The following is a 21,974-nucleotide window of genomic DNA, read 5'->3' on the forward strand; positions in this document are numbered from 1 at the left end:
GACGCACGGAGCGCAAACTGTAAGAGGTGGAATGTGTGGTCGCTTCCATTTTCTTCTCTTCGTGTCACCATGAAAGGACGCTTCTGTCTCTGCCCAGCAAAACGGAACTAATTTCTAATTTTTGTTTTGCATTTTTCTTCCTGACAGAGGTCTCTTGCGCACTGGGTGCAGATGCAGATTTTGCGCTTCAGGCATCGTGAATGTGAAAAGATGCAAACTTGAGGTAAGAAAAGCCAAAAAAAAAAGGTGTTTTATTTTCCTCCTTTTAGTGTTTAAATACGACAACTTGATATAAAACCATCTCATCACCGCATCTCAGATCCTAAATTCATGTGCCATACACACATATGTGTGTGTATGTGTTGTGAACTACGCCCTAAACGTTTGTATTTTTAGTAACATTGAGAATCTGTTCTATAATTTAAGATTTTGATGTACAAGCAGCGGATTTATCAGCCTCACAGTGTTTATTTATAACTGCACAGACGTGCGTCACGAACTCAAACACACCAGGTGAAAACGCTCATCTAAAATACAAAACACACACCGAATGTGTTGTATTTATTTGATCAGTCAGAGGAATTTATGATGATCAAATCAAACCTCACATCGTCTCATCTGTGCGCTCACGACGCGCCCTGTGAGCGCTCAGGCTGAACCTCCCTCATCCAACAGAAGAGAGAAGAAAAAGACACAAATCATTACGCGGATCGTTTCTCCTCCGAACCATGAAGGGCTTCACGTCACGTCTGAAGGTTTCTGTGCATCATGAGCAAACACCTTCATCTGAATTTCTCTCACAAAGCGTCTTTTCTTCAGGTGAAAATGGATTCACCGTCAGGAGCTCATGTCGTGGAGCGACAGATGAGCTCCATCATGTGATGGACGAGGCGCGTCGGAGCCTCATCACAGGTGAGAGCCTCACACACTCATCTGCATTTCAAACACCCATAATGCACTTTTTCCTGTTTTGGTTCCCCCAACTGTGCGTCAAACCTGTTCCGCTGGATAATGAAGCATGAGGGCCATTCCAGAGGTACTTAACCTCGGTCATGCGCCCGTTTTTGTTTTTTTTGTTTTTTGTTTGTTTTTTTTACCTCTCTTAAAGTAAATACCTCCCTCAGCTGATGCTTTACATTAATTCATCTGAGGAAGTCTGTTTGGGTGCTGAAGAAGAAGCAGAATTTATTGTAAGCTCGTCTGTGCGGAGACGCAGATGTGACGCGTGAGTCCTGCGGGGCCTCAGGGAGTTCAGTGAGAACAGGTGTGAAGATGAAGCAAGTGAAGGACTCGCGCCCTCTAGCGTTCAGATCACTAAATAACACTTTTACATCCCCCCTTAAAGCTGCATCAGAGGTTATTTCTACACATCTGACACCAATCAAGCTCCCTGATTCACCAAAGATACCAAAAAGGCCAAATTTGGAGCAAATGTGCAAGAGCCTAAAAATATTTATAATAGATGGAATTGGGTCTTTGGGTTGATTATTGTACAGTACAGGCTAATTATCTTATAAATGTAACATAAAAGTGTTGGAACGCAGTAAAAATATATATCATCATCATGTCAAAATAGAAAAAAATGCTACTTGTTTGTTGATATTTTAATAACAGTCTAATATTCTAGAACAAGAAATTTCCAATACAAATATTCAGCTGTAATTGTGGAGTAATTTGATTAAGTCATTGTTGTTTAAAAAAAAAAAGTATATTAAGTCATGCTTGTGTAAGACTAAAGATATCTTGTTAAGAAATTACTTGGAAGTCACACTTATGCAAACAGTTAATGAGTAAATGTATCTGATATTAAATGTACTGAAGTATCAACAGTACAACTAATACATATATTTTTACATGATTACCCGCCTTGACAATTACCGAATCTGATGTTCAGCATTTTTCTGATAATCACGTTTTCTTTTGCATCATTTTTTAAAAATCTTGTTGCCAATGATATGAATTAATTTGTGTAATCTGATAACTAACTAGTAACTAAAATTATCAGATAAAGGTAGTGACTAAAAAGTACAATATTTGCCTCTAAACTGAAATGTAGCAGAAAATTGAAATATACTTGAGTAAAGTACAAGTTCCTCAAAATTGTACTTAAGTACTTACATACGTTCCATTATTGGATTAAAATCAACAAAAGTAATCAATCAGAAAACATCACATTACAATAATTTGAGATCCACTCCGACTTTAATATTCTCCTCTTTCATTTCTCTGCTGTCTTCATTGTTGACACATTGTCCCTGATGCACGAGTGATATTAATGTTTGAGCTGCTGAATCTATATAGAATATTTTCCAGTAAAGCGTACAGCATATAGTCAGAAAACCTGCATATGTGTGTATGAAGTATCCACCGATACTTGTGATGTATTTTTGGCACTTGCTTTGTGTTTTCGTGTTGTGTCATGAGACATTTTTAATAGCTGCACATGGCCAAAAGTATATGGACAGCCACACAATATAGTATACAAACGAAACAGTTTGCGTTAATCTGCTGCTTTGACCTCGTTCGCTCTTTTGTGAACGCTTTCCACAAGATTTCAAACCTGGTTGCACAGATTTGCTCCCTGCTGTGTGATTTGTTGTTCGGTTGATCTCAGCTGTGTTGATAGTGTGCGTAGAATTCTGATCCAACAACACCGTCCACCTCCAACAGGACTGAACATGAACTCAAATAATTTAATGCTCTATATGATGGTTACTCTAAACTCAAACACTTCTAATATATTTTAACAACAATGCATACGTTTATCTTACAGTCTCACCTGTGTGTGTGTGCGTATCTGTGTGAGAAATGAAATCAGCAGATTGTTTTTTTTAATTCACTCACATTTATTTATAGTGGTAACAAAAAAAAAGGCAACATATTCACATATATGACATTTCAAAAAAAGCCTTTAAGAGGTTCATATAATAATCCTCCATATCAACAGCATTGACTCTATATTTATAGATATTTGTAGCGTATACTGCATCTTTTGTAACAATAACAGCTATGGCACAGAACCATAAATCAGTTTAGGACAGTTGTATTGAAAGGATGAAGGTAATTAAGAGATGATGACACCAACCGTTTGCTCAAAGCAAAACAAAAACAGTAAGAAAAGCATTTACAAAGATTATTTTAACCACGGTTAAAATCCAAACTGTAGCGTATAGACCTCTCAAAACATAACGACATACACAACATTTTATAATATTAAATGATTGTGACAGAAACCCTTTAATGAAAAAGAAAACATAGAAAGTTAAATGGCACATCGAGGCACTGTTGGTCACATGAGGACGTTTTATCTTGATGCTGCGGCTTAACTGTAAATAAAAACAACCCACAAATAATCTATATTAAAAGGTTTACAGGCTCAAAGTGGCCATACACCAAAGAAACCCACTGATAATTTCATCTGTATATTACAACAAAACTTGGTGCGCTGCCCGAGTTGTTATCAGGCTTCAGCAAACATATAGTAGAAAACAAGAGCCAAGAGTGGAAGGAGACAAATATAAAAGAATAATCGTAAAACAATTCTGGGTAGTGGAAATGGAAGCACGTGTGGTAATTTGTTTAATTTTGACCTCACAAATGGCAAATTACATTTAGTGTAGCCTTCTGTGGGGAAGTGTTTTGCAAGATGGTAGTGTAGTCAACAAATAATCTATAAAAAAATACAACAAGTCAGACTTTAGTTGTAATGTTCTGTTACATCTTCTAGCTGAAAATACTGAAAAACAAAGAAATATAAAGTATTCAGTACAGCAGCGTCACAAACTAGCGTCAAATTAGATTAAATTTGGTGCGTTTGCGTAGTGTAGCATGATCTGCATTCATATGAAACACACAATATTCATGGGACGTACATGTGTTGTTAATTTGCACGTGGCAGCATAATCATGTTAGTATATGAAGGTGATTACATGATGATAATTGGTGTGGTTACATTCATCGATCTGAAACTTTGGGATGTTCGTTCCTAGTTTTGGTTTGCTAAGTTTTTTTTAAATTGCAGATTAAATTGATAACATCACTGATAACTGAACTTAAATCCCTCTGTGTGGCAGAACAGTCTGTTTTATAGCCGATATATCAACATTAAAAACAGGATATTGACTTGGCAAATTTTAAGGAAAGCATACAAGGCCCTCTAGTGGAGATACGCGAGTATTACAGCAGCCTGAGCCAAGTTTCCTGTTGCCCTCCGATGTAGAAGTTTTAGCTGAGATAATACCAACGAACTGATTATCTCGTAGTGTACAAACATGTCATTTTACACAACGTCAATGAATGGCAAGTATTCTGAGTGCTAAGTGGGCGGGATACATTTCAGCGTCACACACTGGAGCTGGGTACATTTCTGTTAAAGCCTGAATGTAGTTTCCTGACATTGCTCATGCAGATTACTGATTGATTTTAAGCATCCTCACGGCTGATTTGTGTCCTGAATCAGTGTCAATTCGAATCACTGGCAGTCTAATCCAGTGCAGCTGCAGTTTAATAGTATTATTTTGCTTAGGAAGGTTCCTAACTGAGCGAAATGACCCAGAAATATTAAAGAGACAGCCATGATAAAGGCTGGTCGAACTCTCAAAATACCAAGGACAGGGGCTTCATTGTTTCCTCTCTTATCTCGGATCCACTGCACAGGAGGTAAAGCCATCCCACAATTCCTTGCTTAGTCTAAGTGCAGTCATCCTTATGAACTCTCTTTCCCATCTTTTCCTTGACCAAATTAAGTTTTCCATCAAGTTAAAGTACTCAGGAAAAGACTAGGATGTATTTTTTTTCTGAGTGTTTGATAGCAGCCCAGACTGATCACATACTGTGCAAACATTTAGTTGTTTTTATCTCAGACTGGACAGAAAATGCTTTCATGCTTTCACTTGCGGCCAAGTTAGTGTTTTGGAAAGAATAGGTCATGTTACTTGTTTATCTCGGGGCTTTCAAGCAGTGAACATCCTGTAGGTGCTTACAAAGTGCATATAGGGAGCCAAAGAGAAGAGGAAGGAGCTACAGAGGGAATGTGGACACACAAGTCCTGAATATGAAGAAAAAGCAGCGGTGACCAAAGAAAGAAGCTCTTCTTCGTGCGTCTTCTTCATTTGCACCTGCGCAGAGCCTCCTGCATCTTCTCCTGCACGTGCTCCATCTTCTCGGCCCACTCCTCGCTCAGACCCTCCTCGTCGTCTCCGATGACGGCGGCGTAGCCCATGAGGGCGATGAGGCCGATGCAGAACAGGTAGGTGAGGCGTGTGCAGAGTCGCTCCATAGTCTGCCGGTCGCCCTGCGAGTGCTTCAGGTACACCTCCAGGATGGGCTTGCTGAAGAGCTTCGGTTTGCCCACCACGCCGTCGTAGAGCGTGTGCAGGTTCTGGTCTCCCAAGTCATTGGAGTAGCTCTCCTCGAAGTCGTCCTTCTTGCGCTCGCGGTGCTCGGGCCGCGCCTCCACCATCTCCATGAACTTTCTGAACTGGTTCTTCAGGTTCTCCTCCACGCGGCAGTACTGGCCATCCACCGTTTCTTTCTTGATCTGTACCAGCATGTTGCGATTCACCTGGGACAGCTGGTCCAGCGCCCGGTTGACCGAGCCGAACTCGCGCTTCAAGGTGCGGATGTCCTCGTCATCGACGTGGTGCAGCACGACCCGGATCAGGGAGCCGGCCACGCCAAAAATGGGGTTGACCACAGCTGCTGCTGAGGAGATGGTGGCCACACACTCGAGCACTTTGACCAGACCCTGCTTCAGCTTGGCCCGGTCCTCGATGATCTCGTCCTCCATCATCGTTTTCAGGCGGTGAGGGTGTTGAGGTGGCGGCGTGAAGATGTGGACGTCTGCGACAGAGAAAGTAGGAGAGGAAGTTCAGTTCAGCTACATTTATCAAAATACTGTATAAAAGTGTAACATTAAAGGGATATTCCACTAATTTTAACACATGAAGTTCAGTTCAGACTCCTGGTAGACCTGTTAAAACGGGTGAAGTAAAGTCTTCTTTGGCTGTCGAGTGTACTTTAAAAAAAAGTTACCCTGATGAGGCTTCAGTCTTTGTCTAACAGAAGCTAATGAAAGACAGACACTCTTTTTTAATCTCTTTTATTAGTTCTTTTTTAATTAGTTGATTATTCATTCGACAAAATAAACAATCTTAAAAACGAAAAGGACAAAAACGAATAACTTTCAAACGTGAGGACTTTGTGCTATTTTTGTCATCTATGGTTTTTAATTGAATATCTTATGATGGAAGCAATTTGAAAACATCCAACCTGGGCTATGTCCTGACATTTTATAGACATAATTATTTATTGAGTAAGTAACTGGCAGTTTAATTACCTATAAAATAAAAGTTAAGAATAAGATTCTTGTTTAAAATCCATGTGTGCAACTCATTTGACAGCCGTCTCTTGTCTTGGTCAAACAGCTCAGCTTGTCCAACAGTTTGACTACCAATAAATCAGCTGACTTCACTCCTCAGCTGCTCAATGAATCATCTTGAAATCTGAGTAAGACTGATCTAATAATAACATTAATATGGGGATTACATTCCAGCTTTCAGTTCCTTTTAGTCTGAAACGTTCTCGGAGCTAACTCAAACCCTTCTATTGTCCTCGGGGAAACAAACGACCTCTGACAGAGTAATGGAGCTCAGACAAGATCCATGAAGCCCGAGTTCACCGACATTAACCGACACAGGTTAACACAGATGTCATCGCAGCAGTATGGCGGCGCACATAGTGAACAATTACTTTTCAACTCTTCATCAGTTGTTACTTCATATAGTTTGTTCTTGAAGCATGCATTAAAAACAATTTGTAGCTGTCATTTTCAATTTTATTCAGTTGATCCTGGCTAAACAGAAGTCTCTGAGGGCTGTAGTTGCTTGTGAAGTTCGCTGACTTGCCATTCAAACAGACGTTTGCAGCGCGCGTCCACGTTTTTCCGAGCAAATGCTCTGGAACAGTTTTAGATTGGAAGTCGGAAAATAATACCGTCTCGGAAATTCTGACTTGCAATGGAACGCACCACGAGAAAAATAATTTCATGGCACTTTGACAGAATATTCCAACATGATAGCAAAACATAATCTGCCGTTTGACAGCTGTAGCTTCTTACATCAAATTTCTTCTCTTCGAGCCCTCACAGGAACCTCGTCCTGGGTTGTTTAAGCGAGATTGAGACTCTGGTCCTGATCAGGATGATTCCTGGAACAAAAAGACACAGAGATTCAGACACAAATACACATAGTAGTTTTAAAGGGCTGATTTGATTAATCTTCCCTCTGAACCAGGAAGTGAACAGATTTCTGTATCTTGCTGGTTGCAGTTTCCAGCAGTGAAGGAGTTAACAGCCTCTCTGCCTCAGTGTGACACAGCTCCATTCAGCACTCGAGCCTTTCAGCACCAGGCTGCTCTCTGTGTGTTTCTATGGACCGAGCTGATAGCTCCTCAGCAGCAGCAGCGAGCTATATGAGAGGCTAGCAGCAGCAAATGGGCGTGACACTGAACGGCTGGAAAACAAATACGCCACGGCTGACTGAGCTGTAAGACTTGTTCCTTACATAACAGGAGCAACTGTACAAGATACTGTTTTGTTTCAAGCACCTTTGGAGGCAGAATTTAGATGTTTTAGGTCAAATCTGTGTGAGCAGCCAACGCTCTGCTGACACGGTGTGAGAACAGGATTACACAGGAGGGTTTATTTTTTCCTACAAACACATGTAGGATAGAGACACCAGCCACAGAACTAGATGTGGTTCATGTAAAGTGTTCTGTTATCTTCCATGACATGACATGTGTGCTGTGGTGGCCCAGACACACACCACTGTGAGATTACAACACAGTCTCAAAGATAATCATAACACCCGCGCTGTGCTGACACTGGGGGCCCACACACAGCTGATGACCACACTGTTGTGCAAGTTCAGACAGCCACTGACACACACACACACACACACACACACACACACACACACACACACACTGTGAAGGACAGGCTGGTGTGTCTCTGTGTGGGTTTCTGTTTCATTTCCTTCCCTTTCTGGTTTCCGTGTCCACCAGAGGGGGCAGTAATTTACCTATAATGATAAAAGACACCCGTAATATCCAGCTTCTGATTTCAGCACCACCACTGTGGACTGATGGCAGTGACACGCAGGAGCAGGATTTAACCCTTTAGCTTCAGGTCAACTTTAGGTGATGTGTTTAAAAATGCACAAATTCAACAAAAAACATGAGCAAATGTTTCATTTTATGTGAATGCTTGTGGAACCGACTCTTGAAAAATCTTGTCAAATGAGATGAAATCTCCAAAAGATGCTTCTCAAGAGTAACTTTTGCAGAAATTACCATTTTAACATTACATGTTCTCAGCGTCTGAGCTGAAAACAATCAACGATCAGCACAAAAATCTCAATTTTCTTGTGCTTTTTGTGCTTTTTCTATCATACCTACGGCTAAAGTGTTTATTTTATAACTACTTAATTAACAAATTACATTCATGTGTTATATTCTTTATGTTTTCTTGTCCTTCTTTTCAGAGATGATGCTCTACAACAGAAAACCCTCCACTTCTCCGCACAAAACGAGAAACTGCAAGAGGAGACGCAGGTAATGAAAGGGTTAATAACACTATTTTGGATTAAAAAATACCTCTGAAACATTAACACAATAAAAAATGTTTAATCACTGGATGATCTGAGCTATATCTATGACTTATTAGATCATCTGGGTGCATTTGACAGCTTCCTGCAGCTGCATTTTAATCTGAAACAGAAAATTAACCCTTTGCGCAAATTAAATTACCCTAAATCGACTTGTCATCGTTAAAAACGCCTGTTAATGAGTGAGACTGATCAAACTGTGCCAATTATAAATCATTCTGAAGACAACTGGGGACTAATAAATGATCATATTGGGTTCATAAAGTAATATTATGTTAATTAAGGGGCAATAAATGTGACCAATCACAGCCCTCAGGTCGAAATGCTCCCCATAGGTTAACCAATCACAGCTGTGAGGCAGCATGGCCTTTAAACGAGCTGAGGGCACAACACACCCACATCTCAGTCACAGTGTCTCTGCCTGAAACTGTCTCAGTGACTCAGCCTCAGCAATTACAAAGCCTCTATACACAAATGAGCCATTAGAAAATATATACAAAGTTTAAATAACTGGCCGGCAGAAACATTAAACTGTGTGTTTGTTGTAAACACAACAGCTGTTTGTGTCCAACCAGGAAGTGCCTGACTCCTCTCACCTGCAGTGGAGTGGCCATCTTGAATGTTTTCTATGACACACAGCAATGCTAATGCTAACCCAGATTTAACGCATTTCTTTTAAAAAAATCACACTTAAAACTCTTCTTAAAGTTTATTGTTTACATTTTCGTGACTTATTCGAACACATTCCTGCCTTTTTTTCTTCATGTTGCTGACGGTTTTGCTGTCTGTCTTCACAGAGCTCAGCCCTGGGACACTTCTCTGAGGAAGTGTCCACCCTTGAGGCTAATGCAGCTCAACAATAACTACATTAATGAGGAGTAGCATTCAACAATGAAGTATATTCCGGAGTTCTTCCGTATCTGTGAGTACTAAAGCAGTTAAAAACATCCCCTCTGCTATCTGCTCAGGCCCAGGCAGCTGCCTTCCTGCCCTGCTATGGCTCCCCCTAGCCGTGCCTCCATATTTCCTCGTTACTGCACACCATAATGCCCTGACCCTCCCTGGTCTATCACACTATAAAGACACCAAAATACACATGAAAACCTCCATTTCTCTCCATAAATGTCGAGTATACAGCCTCCATCTGCCTCTCAGCCAACATTGGGCTCCATTGGAGTCAGCAGAAGACAGGATTTCTTACCTTTTTCACAGTGGCTGTGCCTGAGTCTCCCTCACCAAAGTCCCAACCTCGACTACCTCCTTCTTCTTCCCAGCAATCCCTGCAAAAAAGGACACTTCCATGTATGTTGAATATGTAGGGGTGATCAAATTGGACTAAACCATTTATAAAGAGCCCAGAGAGCCCCAAACACCCAGAAATGGCCCTTTTTGGCCCCAAACATGCATATGCTCCAATTTCATATTTAAAAATCAAATTTCAGTGGCATTAAGCAGGAAAGCCCACTCCTCACATACACCAGGTCTTACCCCCTATGGGTTCAACTTATTGTGGTCCATTCAGTATTCATACAGTTGATACAGAAGCGCAAGTGTCAGTAAGTGCGCTGCTGAACTCACAGGCGCTTTCTGCTGTTTTTTGCGCGTTTGCCAAACCCTGGAGCATCTTTGGGAGGCTACAAATATTCCATTGATGGAATTTAAGAGTCAAAAAGACCCCTTTCCTGTGGACTGGACCGGAGAAACTGAAAGAAAATAGTTTAACCTGCGTGGATTCCGACCACGCAAAAAAAGAGCCATGGATCCAAATGGACCTCTCCAAAAGTGTACTGGTGTATCCAAAGGCACAGAGAGCTCTCCAAAGCCTCCAGGAGAAAAAAATAGAAGTTTATCCAGCTGAAAAGGTAATAGAAATGATAATTCTGTTTAAATTTTACTAATTGGACTGAAAATTTTGAAGCTGGACATAACTAAAGTCGAATTTAAAGTCAATTTGAAAGAAAAATGGGTCAGGAAAAATGCGCCAAATGGCGCACTTGGCACTGCAGACAGTACAGTTATTTATTTAACTTATATAAACATATTATATACTTAAATATATGTGTGCTAATGCTGACAGCACTGTAGCACAGCTCAACAATGAAAACGACCCTCTCTCTGGCCAGCTATAGCTATGAGGCAGGCAAACAGCTGCTGTAAACGCACCCATCCAGTGCGCCACAGTACTCCTGGAATGACCCACAGACTGGTCCTTTATCCAGGCTAGAACACGCGTAAATTCCGTCCAGTAGCTTAAAAATCATTCAGTAAAAAAACCCCACAGAAAATCCAGTGGATGCTCGTGCTGGGGGAATGACTGCGCCGGCGGTTGAAGCTGTTTTCCCCAAAATAAACGTCTATGCAAATCCGGTCTGCAGCTGCCAGCGAAGCGTTAAACGACAGCCCCGCTGCCTTTACAGCCTGGCTAGTGTCTGTGATGTTTACGTCGTGTGTTACACCAGCACATAGTCACAAATAGGATGGGCGTTTGCCTCCATGCGTGTCCGGACCTGAGCCTCCAGCTGGTTTAAAGACCCTCTTTCTCTCTCTCTTATCTCCTCTCTGAGACACCAAGCCTCAAGCACCGGCTGCACAAGGGAAGCCCTGTCCTCCCTGTGCTGGAAACTGGAGGAAAAATAGGAATAAAAAAAAAGAGTACCCGTTTGAAATGACAAAGCCTTCGTTATTTGCTCAGAAGCCACCGTCCACATCACGCTCAGAGCGCATGTGTGGACTCTATTCAGCACCAACGCGCAGCCGGAGCTGCAGCCGGACGCGCGCCTGTCCTGTCCTCAGTGTGCATTTGCCGCAGCAGCTGTCAAACAGATCACGTTTCACAATGAGGACACGGCGTGATGAATACTCACAGGTCCTATATGATGCTGTGAGAAAAACCACCACACTTGTGCAACATCAGCTGTGCGTCGGCGGCGGTCAGCACGCGTCATTCGGAGGCTGCTCGTGACAAACAGCCGCTGTTGTGAGACGTTGTGTTGTGTTTTTGTGTTAGCTGGAGGGCAGGTGGAGGATCTCATGGCGGTTTGAAAGCCGCAGTAATGATGTCTGGAGGCGACTGAGCGAGAGGCTCCGGAGTGTTGGTGCAAATCAACCAAAACACACCCTGTTACTATCATTGTTCTTTATAATACGATTATTATTTTAATTCCACAAGTACAGTCGTGTTGATTTGGATGCTTTATTGTCTAATGTGACACCAAACAAGCCTTTATGTGATGAATTTCATTGAGTGTCAATATTTCTTATAAATAAAGATTAAGAGGAAAAAATGGAAATCTCGTGTTTGTTTATTTATTTATTTATTTATTTATTTATTTAATTTTTTTAATTTTTCCATTGCGTATGATTTCCAGAGAAGAATAAAATATTTCAGAACAAAGAAAACTTAGTTCATCAGGGGTCAGCAAGGTAATATTACTTCCGGGTTTGGATGAACTCATATTAATCAGGCTGCTGATGAAAAAATGAAAATAATCGTGGTTGCGATAACTACGGAAGCCCTGAGGGACAAGTGAAGATTCTATGTCTGATCTAAATAGTTTGCCCTTCTGTGTTTATGACGTGAGAACAGGTGAAAAAAAAAAAGTTTTGCTAGGATTATATTTTTAAGTTATACTTCATTTTAAGAAAAAATCTGTGGAGACATGTGAGAAGAAAAAAAGTTTTTTTTCCTTAGAAACCTTTTTTTTTCATCTTAGCAAAACTTTGGTGCATGATTTCTAGACACAAATAAATATGAAGACAGCTTTTGTTGATCAAGCAAGGTCATTTTAGTTCTGGGTTTGCAGGAAATGAATAAGCCTGCTGATTTTTTTTTTTTAAAAAAGTGGTTGCAATAACTATGGAAACACTGAGGGACAAATGAAGATTTTTTGATTTTTTTTTCTTGGTGAGTTTCTAAGTCTGATCTAAACTGTTCTCTCCTGTGTTCGTGACTTGAGGCGTCATAAAAAAAAAATTAAAAAAAAAATTGCCAGGATAAAATTTTCAAGTTCCTCATTACTACAGAGGTCCTGAGAGGGAAGTGAAATAATCAGATTTTTTTTCCATCTGTAAAAACATGTGAAAAAAAATAAGACCCTAGAAACATTTTTAATTTTTTTTAGTAGTTCACAAAACTTGTGCATGATTTCCAGACAGCCTGTCAAAGTGCCCTTGGGCAAGATACCGAACCCCAAACTGCTCCTGATGTGCTGGTTGGCACCTCCACCATCAGTGTGTGATGAATGTATGTATGATTTTTTTTCATCTGTGAAAATATGAGAAGAAAAAAAAAATTACACATGACAAAACAATTTCTTTGAGAAGAATCTTTTCCCATGAATGATTTTTTTTAACTCATTTTTTCAAATAAACATTAAATAAAAAACATCCCCTGATTTTTTTTTTCCCGCTCTGTTTTACACATGACAAAAAAGAAAACTCTTTGCGAAGAAAATCTCACATTTTCATAGATGGATAAAAATGAGACCTTGGAAGATTTTTTATTATCCTGGAAAACTTTTTGTATTTTTATTTTTTTTGTATTTGCATTAAATAACTTCAAAAAGAAAGAAATGAACATCGTATGTTTTTCTTCTATTGTACATGAGTTCATGAGATAAATAATATATTATGAAACAAAAAAATCTTTCTTCACTAAGGGGTGAGTGAGTTAATGTTCCTTCAAGATGTAGATTAACTCAAATATTTGATGTTTCAATATTTTATTTCATATTTCATCTCAATATAACGTCTTTATTCATGAACATGTTCCAAATATAAAGAGAACAACAGAACAAAAAAAGAACAAAACAAAGAACATTTACCATCTGCCATCTCTTATTTACACAGAGATGTTGAGCTCATGTCTTGATTGTAGTTACAGATGTTGGACTCCAGGGGCGCTGCTGTACAATATCTTTATATTTACTCTGGCTTTGTTTGCTGTTAAGGATTGTTGCAAAAATCCACCAAAATAGATCCAAGACACTTTGTTACTATCATTAATATTTGTTATGGGAGTCATTATTTTATTTCCTAATTAGACCTGTGTCAAAACAAGCCTTCATGATACAGTGTGTGACTGCATTCATTCAATGTTTCAAAGGAAAGTAAATAAATTGAAATCATGTTTTTGTTTTATTACGTGCAATTTCCTGAGAAGTTAAGAGGAAAAAGAAAGCAAACTTGATTGACGCTCATGCAGGAAGTCAGGGGGGGTTGATACAGAAGCCAAGAACAGCCATGGATCTTTCTTCTTTTTCATGCACTGTTATCTCCTGATAATGTCTTATCTCTTTATCTCGATATAACAAAGATGGTTTTCTCATGATAACAAATAAATTTATTTCGTTATCTCGATATAAAAAAATAATTTATTTCGTTATCTCGATATAACAAAGATTGTTTTCTCGTGATAATGAATTAAATAATTATTCCGTAATATTAAATGAATTAATAAATATTTAATTACGTTTCACATTACATTGCTAAGTCAGCGTTAGCCTAGATTTACGTTACCTTAGCTGAAGCAGCTGGATAGATGGGAGTTTGTCAGCCTCTCATCTGCTAACCAGTAGCCCCTAAACAAACCCAGTCAAGTAAACAAACTAACGTGAAGTGTAACTCACTGGAAGCCGTTTGTGGCAACTCTTGTAGGTTGAAATCAAGACGAACACGTTATTATTTTGTTATCACGAGAAAACAGTCTTCGTTATATGGACATAACGAAATAAATTAATGCTGTGTCACGAGAAAACAACCTTTGTTATATCGAGATAACGAGATAAGACGTTAATAAGTCGAGATAATAAGTGCATTAAAAAAAAGGAAAAATACATGGCCGTTCTCGGCCTCCGTAGGTTGATGCCGTTTGGAACAAAGACAAATACTTCACTGAGATCGGTGAGTTCATTTTGCATAAACTGAAACGTGAAAGCAAAATAAAATATTGTGCTGATGCAATAACAGATGAAACTGTATAATTCAGATGAACACGACTCCTTGATTACAACAGAAATACAACATTAATCATGATTTGAATTGTCTTTATTAACATGTTCCAAAGGAAATAAAGACCCATTTTAAATTCATCAGTAAATAATCAACTGCTGGTTCTTCAGCTATCATTACACAGAGATGTTGAGCTCATGATTCAACCGTTACAGATGCCTTGGTTGTAGTTACAGATGTTGGACTCTAGGGGCGCTGTATTGATACATGAGTAACACTGAACAACAGCTTCATATTGCCTCAGAATACAGATATTCAGGCTTCCTTTGCAGCTTGCATTTTGTACAGGCATGTAGTTCAGTATACAAAAGGAGGTTGAAATAAATAAAAATAATAATTTAGAAAAAATGTGAGAAATTAAGAGCCAGTATCAGAAGATCTCAACGGACATTAGTAACAAAACATTCGGTCCAGTGTCCCACATCACAAAACAAATGCAACCTCAGCAGCATCGCTGTCTATCAGCTGCACATTATTCCTCCACCGCTGGTGCTGGATCCTCCTCTGTTGGGTCCCAGCGTTTCTTCAGAGCTCTGCAGCAGGTGTACGAACTGTGTGGGCTCGCCCTGGTGGCGAGCATTTTTCTTAGCGTAATACCGCCTGGACGCCACTCTCCACGCCTCCCTCTGCAGCGTCTGAGACTCGTCAGGTAACTCTGATATCAGCGTCCTCCTTCTCTTATCCATTAAAGAGATGGGCTGTAGGAACCGGGAGTCTGTAATGTGGGGAAAGGGGATGGAGCGTGAGGGGGTTGCCTGTTGGCGAGCTACTTTCCGGGCGTAGTAGCGCCTGGAAGCTGCTCTCCAGGCTGCCCTCTTCAGTCTCTGAGCCTCCTCCGGCAGCTCGGACATGGGCACGCTCTTCTTCTTGTTCCTGAGGAGGTGATAAAGGATCGCACAGATGAGTAGGTATGCAGTTCACCAAGCACTTCTTTTAAAGGACAACTCCACCAATTTCAGGTCTTGGGATTGACTACTAGGTATGTAAAAAGTAGAATAAAGCCTTTTGTGGCTCCACAGGAATGTGTAAAATTGCTTGTGTTAACCTGAAAGTATAGCTGGAGAAACAATGTTTGATTCTCATATAAATCCATAACAAAATTGCTAGATTTATATGTTTTACAAGGTTGGTAATCTACATTGCTACATATTCTTCCCTGTCAGCAGGTTGATGATGTACATTTTTGCCAGCGTAGCAATTCTAGTCGCAACAAGGGAAAAATGTGATCAGTGGGAATGCCACTGGAGTACAGAATGTTATCTAATCGGAATAATTTTGGATTAGTTTTGTAAAATTTCAAAATCAAACATTGCAAATATTTATTTTATTTATATTTTCAAACATCTCAAAACATTTTCAGTGTCAATACAATGCATTTTGCACACAACCTTATGAAACCAGTGTTGGCACAAACTACAGGCATACTTTGTTTATTCTATATCATGTGGAATACTGTTTCATTTGTGGAGGTTACTGTTGCTTCCATCTTTTAATCGACTGTCCAAGGAAGACTTTGCTCTTGTAAATCAAGATTAGCACTTACTCAAAATGTTCATTTTCCAATTAAAATGTAAACAAAAATGAATATTATTTAAGTCACTATTAACAAAACTGGCAACCTGACAGGAGAGACTTAATTTGATATACTGTAGAAAATGTTCTGCAGATTCATATTCATGAAAAAAATGTTGAGTGATGAATGGTATAAATTAAAGAGAGCTGTAGCCAAAATCTGCTGCCAACAATTGATGTTTCATATAGTGGAAACATTTTCTTGTTGACATTTGGTTAGCTATCCTCTGAAAACATAAATACAAGGTTTTCAGGTGTTGGTTCCACTCGAGAGGACCCAGCATGTATTTGACTCACCTCAGGTGTTCACCCTCAGTGAGGTGATGTCCATCTGGGTCTGCGTAAGGTTTCTCCCTGAACTTTATCCTCTCTCCATTCTCCAGGTTTTCTAAAGGGATCAGAAAGGATGAACGTTTTATTAGTCGTACAACCCCACACACCGATACATTTATTACTTTTTTTTACAGTGACAGCATTTGGCCAAAGCTTTTTCTCTCTTGAAGCCTGTTACACAGGGCTGGGTATTGTTAAAAACTGTGCGACACTCGTGCCAAAACAAGACGCAGGTTTTCCACTTGAGACCACGTTGATATGCCATTTTGTTGAATGTAAGTCAAAAGTGCTCAAATGCAACAGTGATCATTTTTTTTCTCAGTACAAAGCAGCCTGCCTCATTTAAAGAGGTTAAAATACTCCACAAAAAACTGGATGTTCAGTCCTGTAAACATGTACAAACCTCATGAAAATGAGCAGCTAATAAGCATTGGAATGGCAGTGAAAACCTAGTTGAATGGCTGTGATTGGTTAGTGTCAGATGTCAGTGCAGATCCGTGATTGGTCACCCTGAGCCATTATAAAAGAGGCTTGGATAAACTCCTCCCTTACAACAAGGATGATAAAGTTAAGAGTATAATTAAATAATAAAAGCTGTATCAAAAATACTGCAGTAACTGAAGAATATATTTACATGTGATGTAATCAATTTATTGGGGAAAGAAAAATAAATTGCGATGAACATTTCTTAAAAGTAAAATCTTTATTTATAAATGTACAAACACAACTGTGAGTGAAACAATCACTGGCCTCATCAGTAGCTTTTAGTGTGCAACGACTGTCTAGAGCAAAAGATCAGAAGAGACTTCAAGTGTATTTTTGTCGCCACTGAGTCGAAGTATTCAGTGGCATTCTGTCTGAATGTGGTCCAACATGCAGACGTCTACGATGTGGAGCTGTGTACTTCGGATTTGCTTCCAGTCTTGACTGAAGTGCGGCACACAGGTCGTCGACCTTTTGGCTGCGAAGAGATCCACCCGGACACCCCTTCAGAGGTGCCGGCCTCCTCATCGAACATCATCTCAATCGTGACGTCCTTCCAGACATCGGTCTCATCAGCAGTTGGTACAACTTGCATTGATCCCGGAAGCTGTAGCTGGCTGACTGTACTGGACGTTCTTGTGTACTGTCTCATAGTGGGTCTTACAGGAAGCTGGAAAACAATTAAATGTATGTGTTATAAATAAAAATAAAAATAAGCAGGCTAATTAACTGTAAAAGATCCACAGTAAACAGTGAAAAGAAAAAGAATCACAAAAATAGTGACTTACATACAATGATGTCATTATCCACTCAGTACATCCAGACTTGCAGCCAGAGCTTTGACCTAACAAGCCGTGATGGCCTCATTGTGAGGCAATCTCAGCCTGTGAAGACAAAATGTAAATAAATCAGCGAACATATTTACTCTTATACAGCGGGATGCATTGTTCCCTGTTCATTTCAATCTTACCCTAGCTCTGAGTTGCCTGTGATTTACGTTAGAGTTGTGAGGAAAACGACGTACTGTTTCCTAAAAATTGCCACACGAGAAAGAACTTATCTTTGCAGCTCTGTACCCACCTGATTAATTTTGCTGTTACTCTTCATTACAGCGGCAAATGACATGCTGTTCATTTAAACTTACACTAGCTCTGCTCAATTGCTCACGGCTCTCTTTGGCTTTTAGCTTCCTCGCTAGTCCCACAGTCATTTACCCGCTACTACAATCTGCTAGTTACCTTCACTTAGTAGTTAGTGAAGGCTTCTGTCTCTCCCTCACTCTCTCCTCAATCACCACAAACCTTCACTGTTTATACAAATTAACTACAGACAGTGACTAGACAATCAGGTCTGGAGTTTGACCGGCATTGCCCTTTCAAACATGTAGCACAAGAACAGCTCAGGAGTAGGGAGGATGATGAGGAGAACTAATCTGCAGTGTATGTGTGAAAGGGGCTTCTGTCATTAGATATGTTCTTACCGCAATTTTTTCCCCTCTTGATCGCTTCAACACCAGAGTCGCACTTTACTTTGGTATCCAAAGCAGCCATCCTGTCCTCCATAGAGAGCAATCTGGTGTTCACTGCCATCACTCTCTGAGCCAACTGGCAAGGTAGCAAGAGAGCAGAGCAGCGAGCAGGGTCTTGTCTCTGTCCAGGGGACAGGCTGAAAGTTGTCGGTCACTAGACAGGCGGAGGTGTTTCTGAGGAGTTGAAGGGGAGCATTCCGGGTATTGTAGGGATTCAGTTTGAAAAATGTCAAAACCTTTTGACAATGCATCATCAGATGGACCCTGAAAATCCTATCACCAATGTTGACTATTTAGCCATGACACATAAACAGGTAAAAAGAAAAAAATCTAAATGTACATGTACAGAGCAGAAATGTCAGCATAAGTATGTGTTAAGAGATAAGGTGACTGTTGTCATGTTACTCGGCACAGTGTTGTAGATTTAAGACAGTGTAATAAACTCTTCAAAAGCTATATCAGATGATTAAGTAGTAAGAACACTGTATTTATATAATAGTTGGTTAAAGTAGTTGGTTACTGAAGTTCTTTGTGTTTTATCAAAATAATTGTTAAAACAAAATGTAATGTTTTGTGTCTTTTTGATAACATTAATGACTGTTGATAATGGCATACAAGATGATTTTTCAAAGCAGTTACTTACGTTAGGAACATCTGTAAAAGACATAATGGGAATATAATTATAACTAACTAAAATCCCCCTACTGTCATTACTTGCATTTGTTTAGCTCACGGCATTTTCAATTGCAAGCCCCTCCTGAACCTGGGGACTCTGGGGTTTAACTGCCAAGCCGAGATTTGTAAAACTGCCAGAGACTGAAACCCTTCATACATTTCTGGAAGTTCCTGGTAGTTTTCTGTGCTGCCTACAAATTACTGATTTGAACAGATTTTAACCTTCACTCCCACACCAGTGCAATCCTACTTCTCATGCAGTGAAAAGAGCAAGATCATGATTATCATATCATGAAATATATGATTAAAAGGTAAGTAACCAAGCCAAAGAATCAGACTGTATGCTAATTTTTTGATACTTGGTCAGCAAAGTACTGAGGTACAATACCCAGCCCCGGTGTTACAGAACATAAGATTATGTTGGATTTATGATGCATAAGAGGAATACAAGTAGGATACATTACTTTCTACACTGGAGCTCTCTTGGTCCTGACATGGACTGTCTGTGCTCTCCTGATGCTCTCCGAGTCTCTCCTGATGCTCGCCGAGTCTCTCCTCACTCATTTCCCACTTGATTAAGACTGTGTCCACATCACATGGCTCCTCTTTGATGACGAGGCTGCTGGGAGATGTGGGCAGATTCCTGGTTGCCTCAGATACACATGAGGACACTGAGGAGTGGGAGGTGAAGCTCTGGTCCAGACCCATTCGGCTGGGGGATGATGGAAGAGCCGACTCCTGGCTTTGGCATGAGACATGTGAGGGGGGTCTTGCAAAAAGGCCCACTGAGGAGAAAGAAGACACAAAATGGCATTCTCAGGGGCAGAAGTAACAGATTACATTTAATTCCTTCCACTGTTAGAAAAGTTATTGTTGTTTATTCAAACAGCATGAATCTAATGTAGAACTTAAAGGATTTTAACATTTTTTTGTCAACTATTAAATCGATAGGCAATTATTTTGATTTGTAGTACATTAAAAAAAGTTAAAAAGCTAGAGCTAGTTGTACTTGAGTTTGTATCAATGAAGACCATCACATGACTGATGACATACGAAGATTCAAACATCACTGGTGCTTCAGAAAGTGCTTCTTTGTGACAGTTTTACTGCTAAACTCAGAAGCGAACAGAAGACTTGAGGAGTCACAACATATATGCCAATAGTGACATCTCTGTGCCTGGCAGATAATATCAGCAAACTGATATATTGGTCGGGCTCTACAGTTAAGGGTCATTCCCTGTCAACTCAGCCAAAATCCAGAACTTTTCCCAGTTCATGTCATGGATTCTCTTGGGGAAAAATAACCACATTGAAACTTCTATTAACTTCATGGGATCTTGCAAAAATCGCTTATTTTTCACTGGTTTGGGTTAAAATGTGTCCTGATCATCCAAGAAGCCTTAAGGAAACTTCATTTAAATAGTTGCTGTTTGATGTTTAGAGTAATCAAATTAATAGCAGGCCTTCATGGGCCCCAGGTGAGTTGGAACAGAATGACCCTTAATGTAAATACACTTGAAATGTACCAGGTATAAATGGTTATTATAAAATGTTACTATTTACCTGACAAAATGATAAGTGCTCGTCCCAAACCTAGGCATTTCTGTATTTGTGAACTAGAGAAGGTTTGCTCTTGCGCTAATATTCTCTATAATATAATAGATCGTGTTTACTTACAAGAGATGCTCATGTCACACTCCTGTTGCCCTGCGGTCACCTCAGTGTCAGTGCAGCCTGGTTCAAACCCGGCCGGCTCTGTCCTCTGCGGGTCAACGGAGCTCTGCGCTTTCTCCAGCATCCCGCAGGTGTGTCCCTGTCGGCGGGGCACCTGCAGCTCGTGCTCGATCTCCTTCAGCCTGCACTCCAACCGCTGGATCTCTTTGTCCCTGTCGGCCACCATCCGCTGGTACTCTCGAGCCCTGGCACTGTTCACACCGTACAGCACGTTTATTATCGAGTCTATCGCCAGCCGGATGGCGTTTTCCACCACCAGAGCCTCCTCGTCGCGGAGGTGTGGGTGCAAAGTTCTGTTCTGGACCAAATTCATCTTCAAAATCAACCTGTTATGATGTTAGCAAGCTGCGCGTAGAGCGTCAGAGCTAGCCACACTGATGCTAGGCTACCAGACGATGCGGCTCACTGAGACACCGGCTGCACACAAACGGTCGTCAAAATAAAAACAAAACGTCGCGTTCAACACACGAATCTGCGCCCAATCGCTGCTGAAAAACAAGTTCATACAAAACTGTGTGGACAGACTTGTTTTTAGCGAGCGTTGAATTAGCTGAAAGCTACACACCAGAGCGGACGGTTTGTTTCCTGCGTCGTTTTCTTCTTCGTCTCTCAACGGCTGTTGGTGCGGCAGCCACAGCGCCACCTGGCTGCCACGCCCCCTTCCGGTTTCCTGGCACTTTGTTTCAGAAGAAAAACTTTCCATGGTAGTGAATGAAGAAGAAAAGAAACTAACTTTTCTTTTTTGATCCCGCTTGAATTGTGCCATGAAACACACATACGATGAAGATAATTTTCAAAGTCAATAAAGTCGCAGTTTGTCAGAAAACCAACGAAATACAAGACTGAAAATATGTTCTTATATAGACTGCCGGGCCAACAGTAGCGTTCATGATGTCGTCTCAGTGAATGGTCATCAAAACCCTCAGTTTAAACCTTGCACAGCTCGTCCTGAATACTACCCTTTCACATAACTGCAG

General features: G+C 40.4%; 2 protein-coding genes and 1 long non-coding RNA gene across 4 annotated transcripts; 1 reads left to right on the plus strand and 2 right to left on the minus strand.

Moving 5' to 3' along the window:
* The first annotated feature begins 87 nt into the window (after positions 1–87).
* Positions 88–9,856, plus strand: LOC119005893. Its single transcript, XR_005070612.1, has 4 exons — positions 88–223; positions 820–912; positions 8,541–8,610; positions 9,461–9,856. It is a non-coding gene; the product is annotated as an uncharacterized LOC119005893 (long non-coding RNA).
* LOC119005890 (protein rapunzel-like) lies at positions 2,823–11,906 on the minus strand. 2 transcript variants are annotated; one of them, XM_037073976.1, is made up of 4 exons: positions 11,320–11,906; positions 9,865–9,943; positions 7,118–7,206; positions 2,823–5,841 (listed from the first exon to the last, which is right to left on the minus strand). In XM_037073976.1, exon 4 carries the CDS (start codon positions 5,789–5,791, stop codon positions 5,108–5,110), a length of 684 nt encoding a protein of 227 aa, XP_036929871.1. In that variant the 5' UTR covers positions 5,792–5,841; positions 7,118–7,206; positions 9,865–9,943; positions 11,320–11,906; the 3' UTR covers positions 2,823–5,107. The 2 variants fall into 2 exon arrangements, with proteins under 2 accessions (XP_036929871.1, XP_036929870.1); XM_037073975.1 differs by having other exon boundaries at positions 10,827–11,906.
* A 2,784-nt stretch (positions 11,907–14,690) lies between these two features.
* On the minus strand, positions 14,691–21,624 carry LOC119006695. The gene is made up of 4 exons (XM_037075673.1): positions 20,941–21,624; positions 19,728–20,048; positions 16,542–16,632; positions 14,691–15,545 (listed from the first exon to the last, which is right to left on the minus strand). Exons 1-4 carry the CDS (start codon positions 21,308–21,310, stop codon positions 15,134–15,136), a joined length of 1,194 nt encoding a protein of 397 aa, XP_036931568.1. The 5' UTR covers positions 21,311–21,624; the 3' UTR covers positions 14,691–15,133.
* Between the last annotated feature and the right edge of the window lie 350 nt (positions 21,625–21,974).

This window comes from Acanthopagrus latus, chromosome 17 (assembly GCF_904848185.1).
Source record: "Acanthopagrus latus isolate v.2019 chromosome 17, fAcaLat1.1, whole genome shotgun sequence".
NCBI lineage: Eukaryota > Metazoa > Chordata > Actinopteri > Spariformes > Sparidae > Acanthopagrus > Acanthopagrus latus.

What these genes read in the sequence shown, in the direction of transcription:
- LOC119005890 (XM_037073976.1), bottom strand. Translation starts at nt 5,791, where the DNA reads ATGATGGAGGACGAGATCATCGAGGACCGGGCCAAGCTGAAGCAGGGT.
- LOC119006695 (XM_037075673.1), bottom strand. Translation starts at nt 21,310, where the DNA reads ATGAATTTGGTCCAGAACAGAACTTTGCACCCACACCTCCGCGACGAG. An exon ending in GTGTGACATGAGCATCTCTT is followed by an intron (nt 20,049 to 20,940) that starts GTAAGTAAACAC and finishes CTTTCTCCTCAG; the next exon opens with TGGGCCTTTTTGCAAGACCC. An exon ending in ACTGAGGGTGAACACCTGAG is followed by an intron (nt 15,546 to 16,541) that starts GTGAGTCAAATA and finishes TCACCTCCTCAG; the next exon opens with GAACAAGAAGAAGAGCGTGC.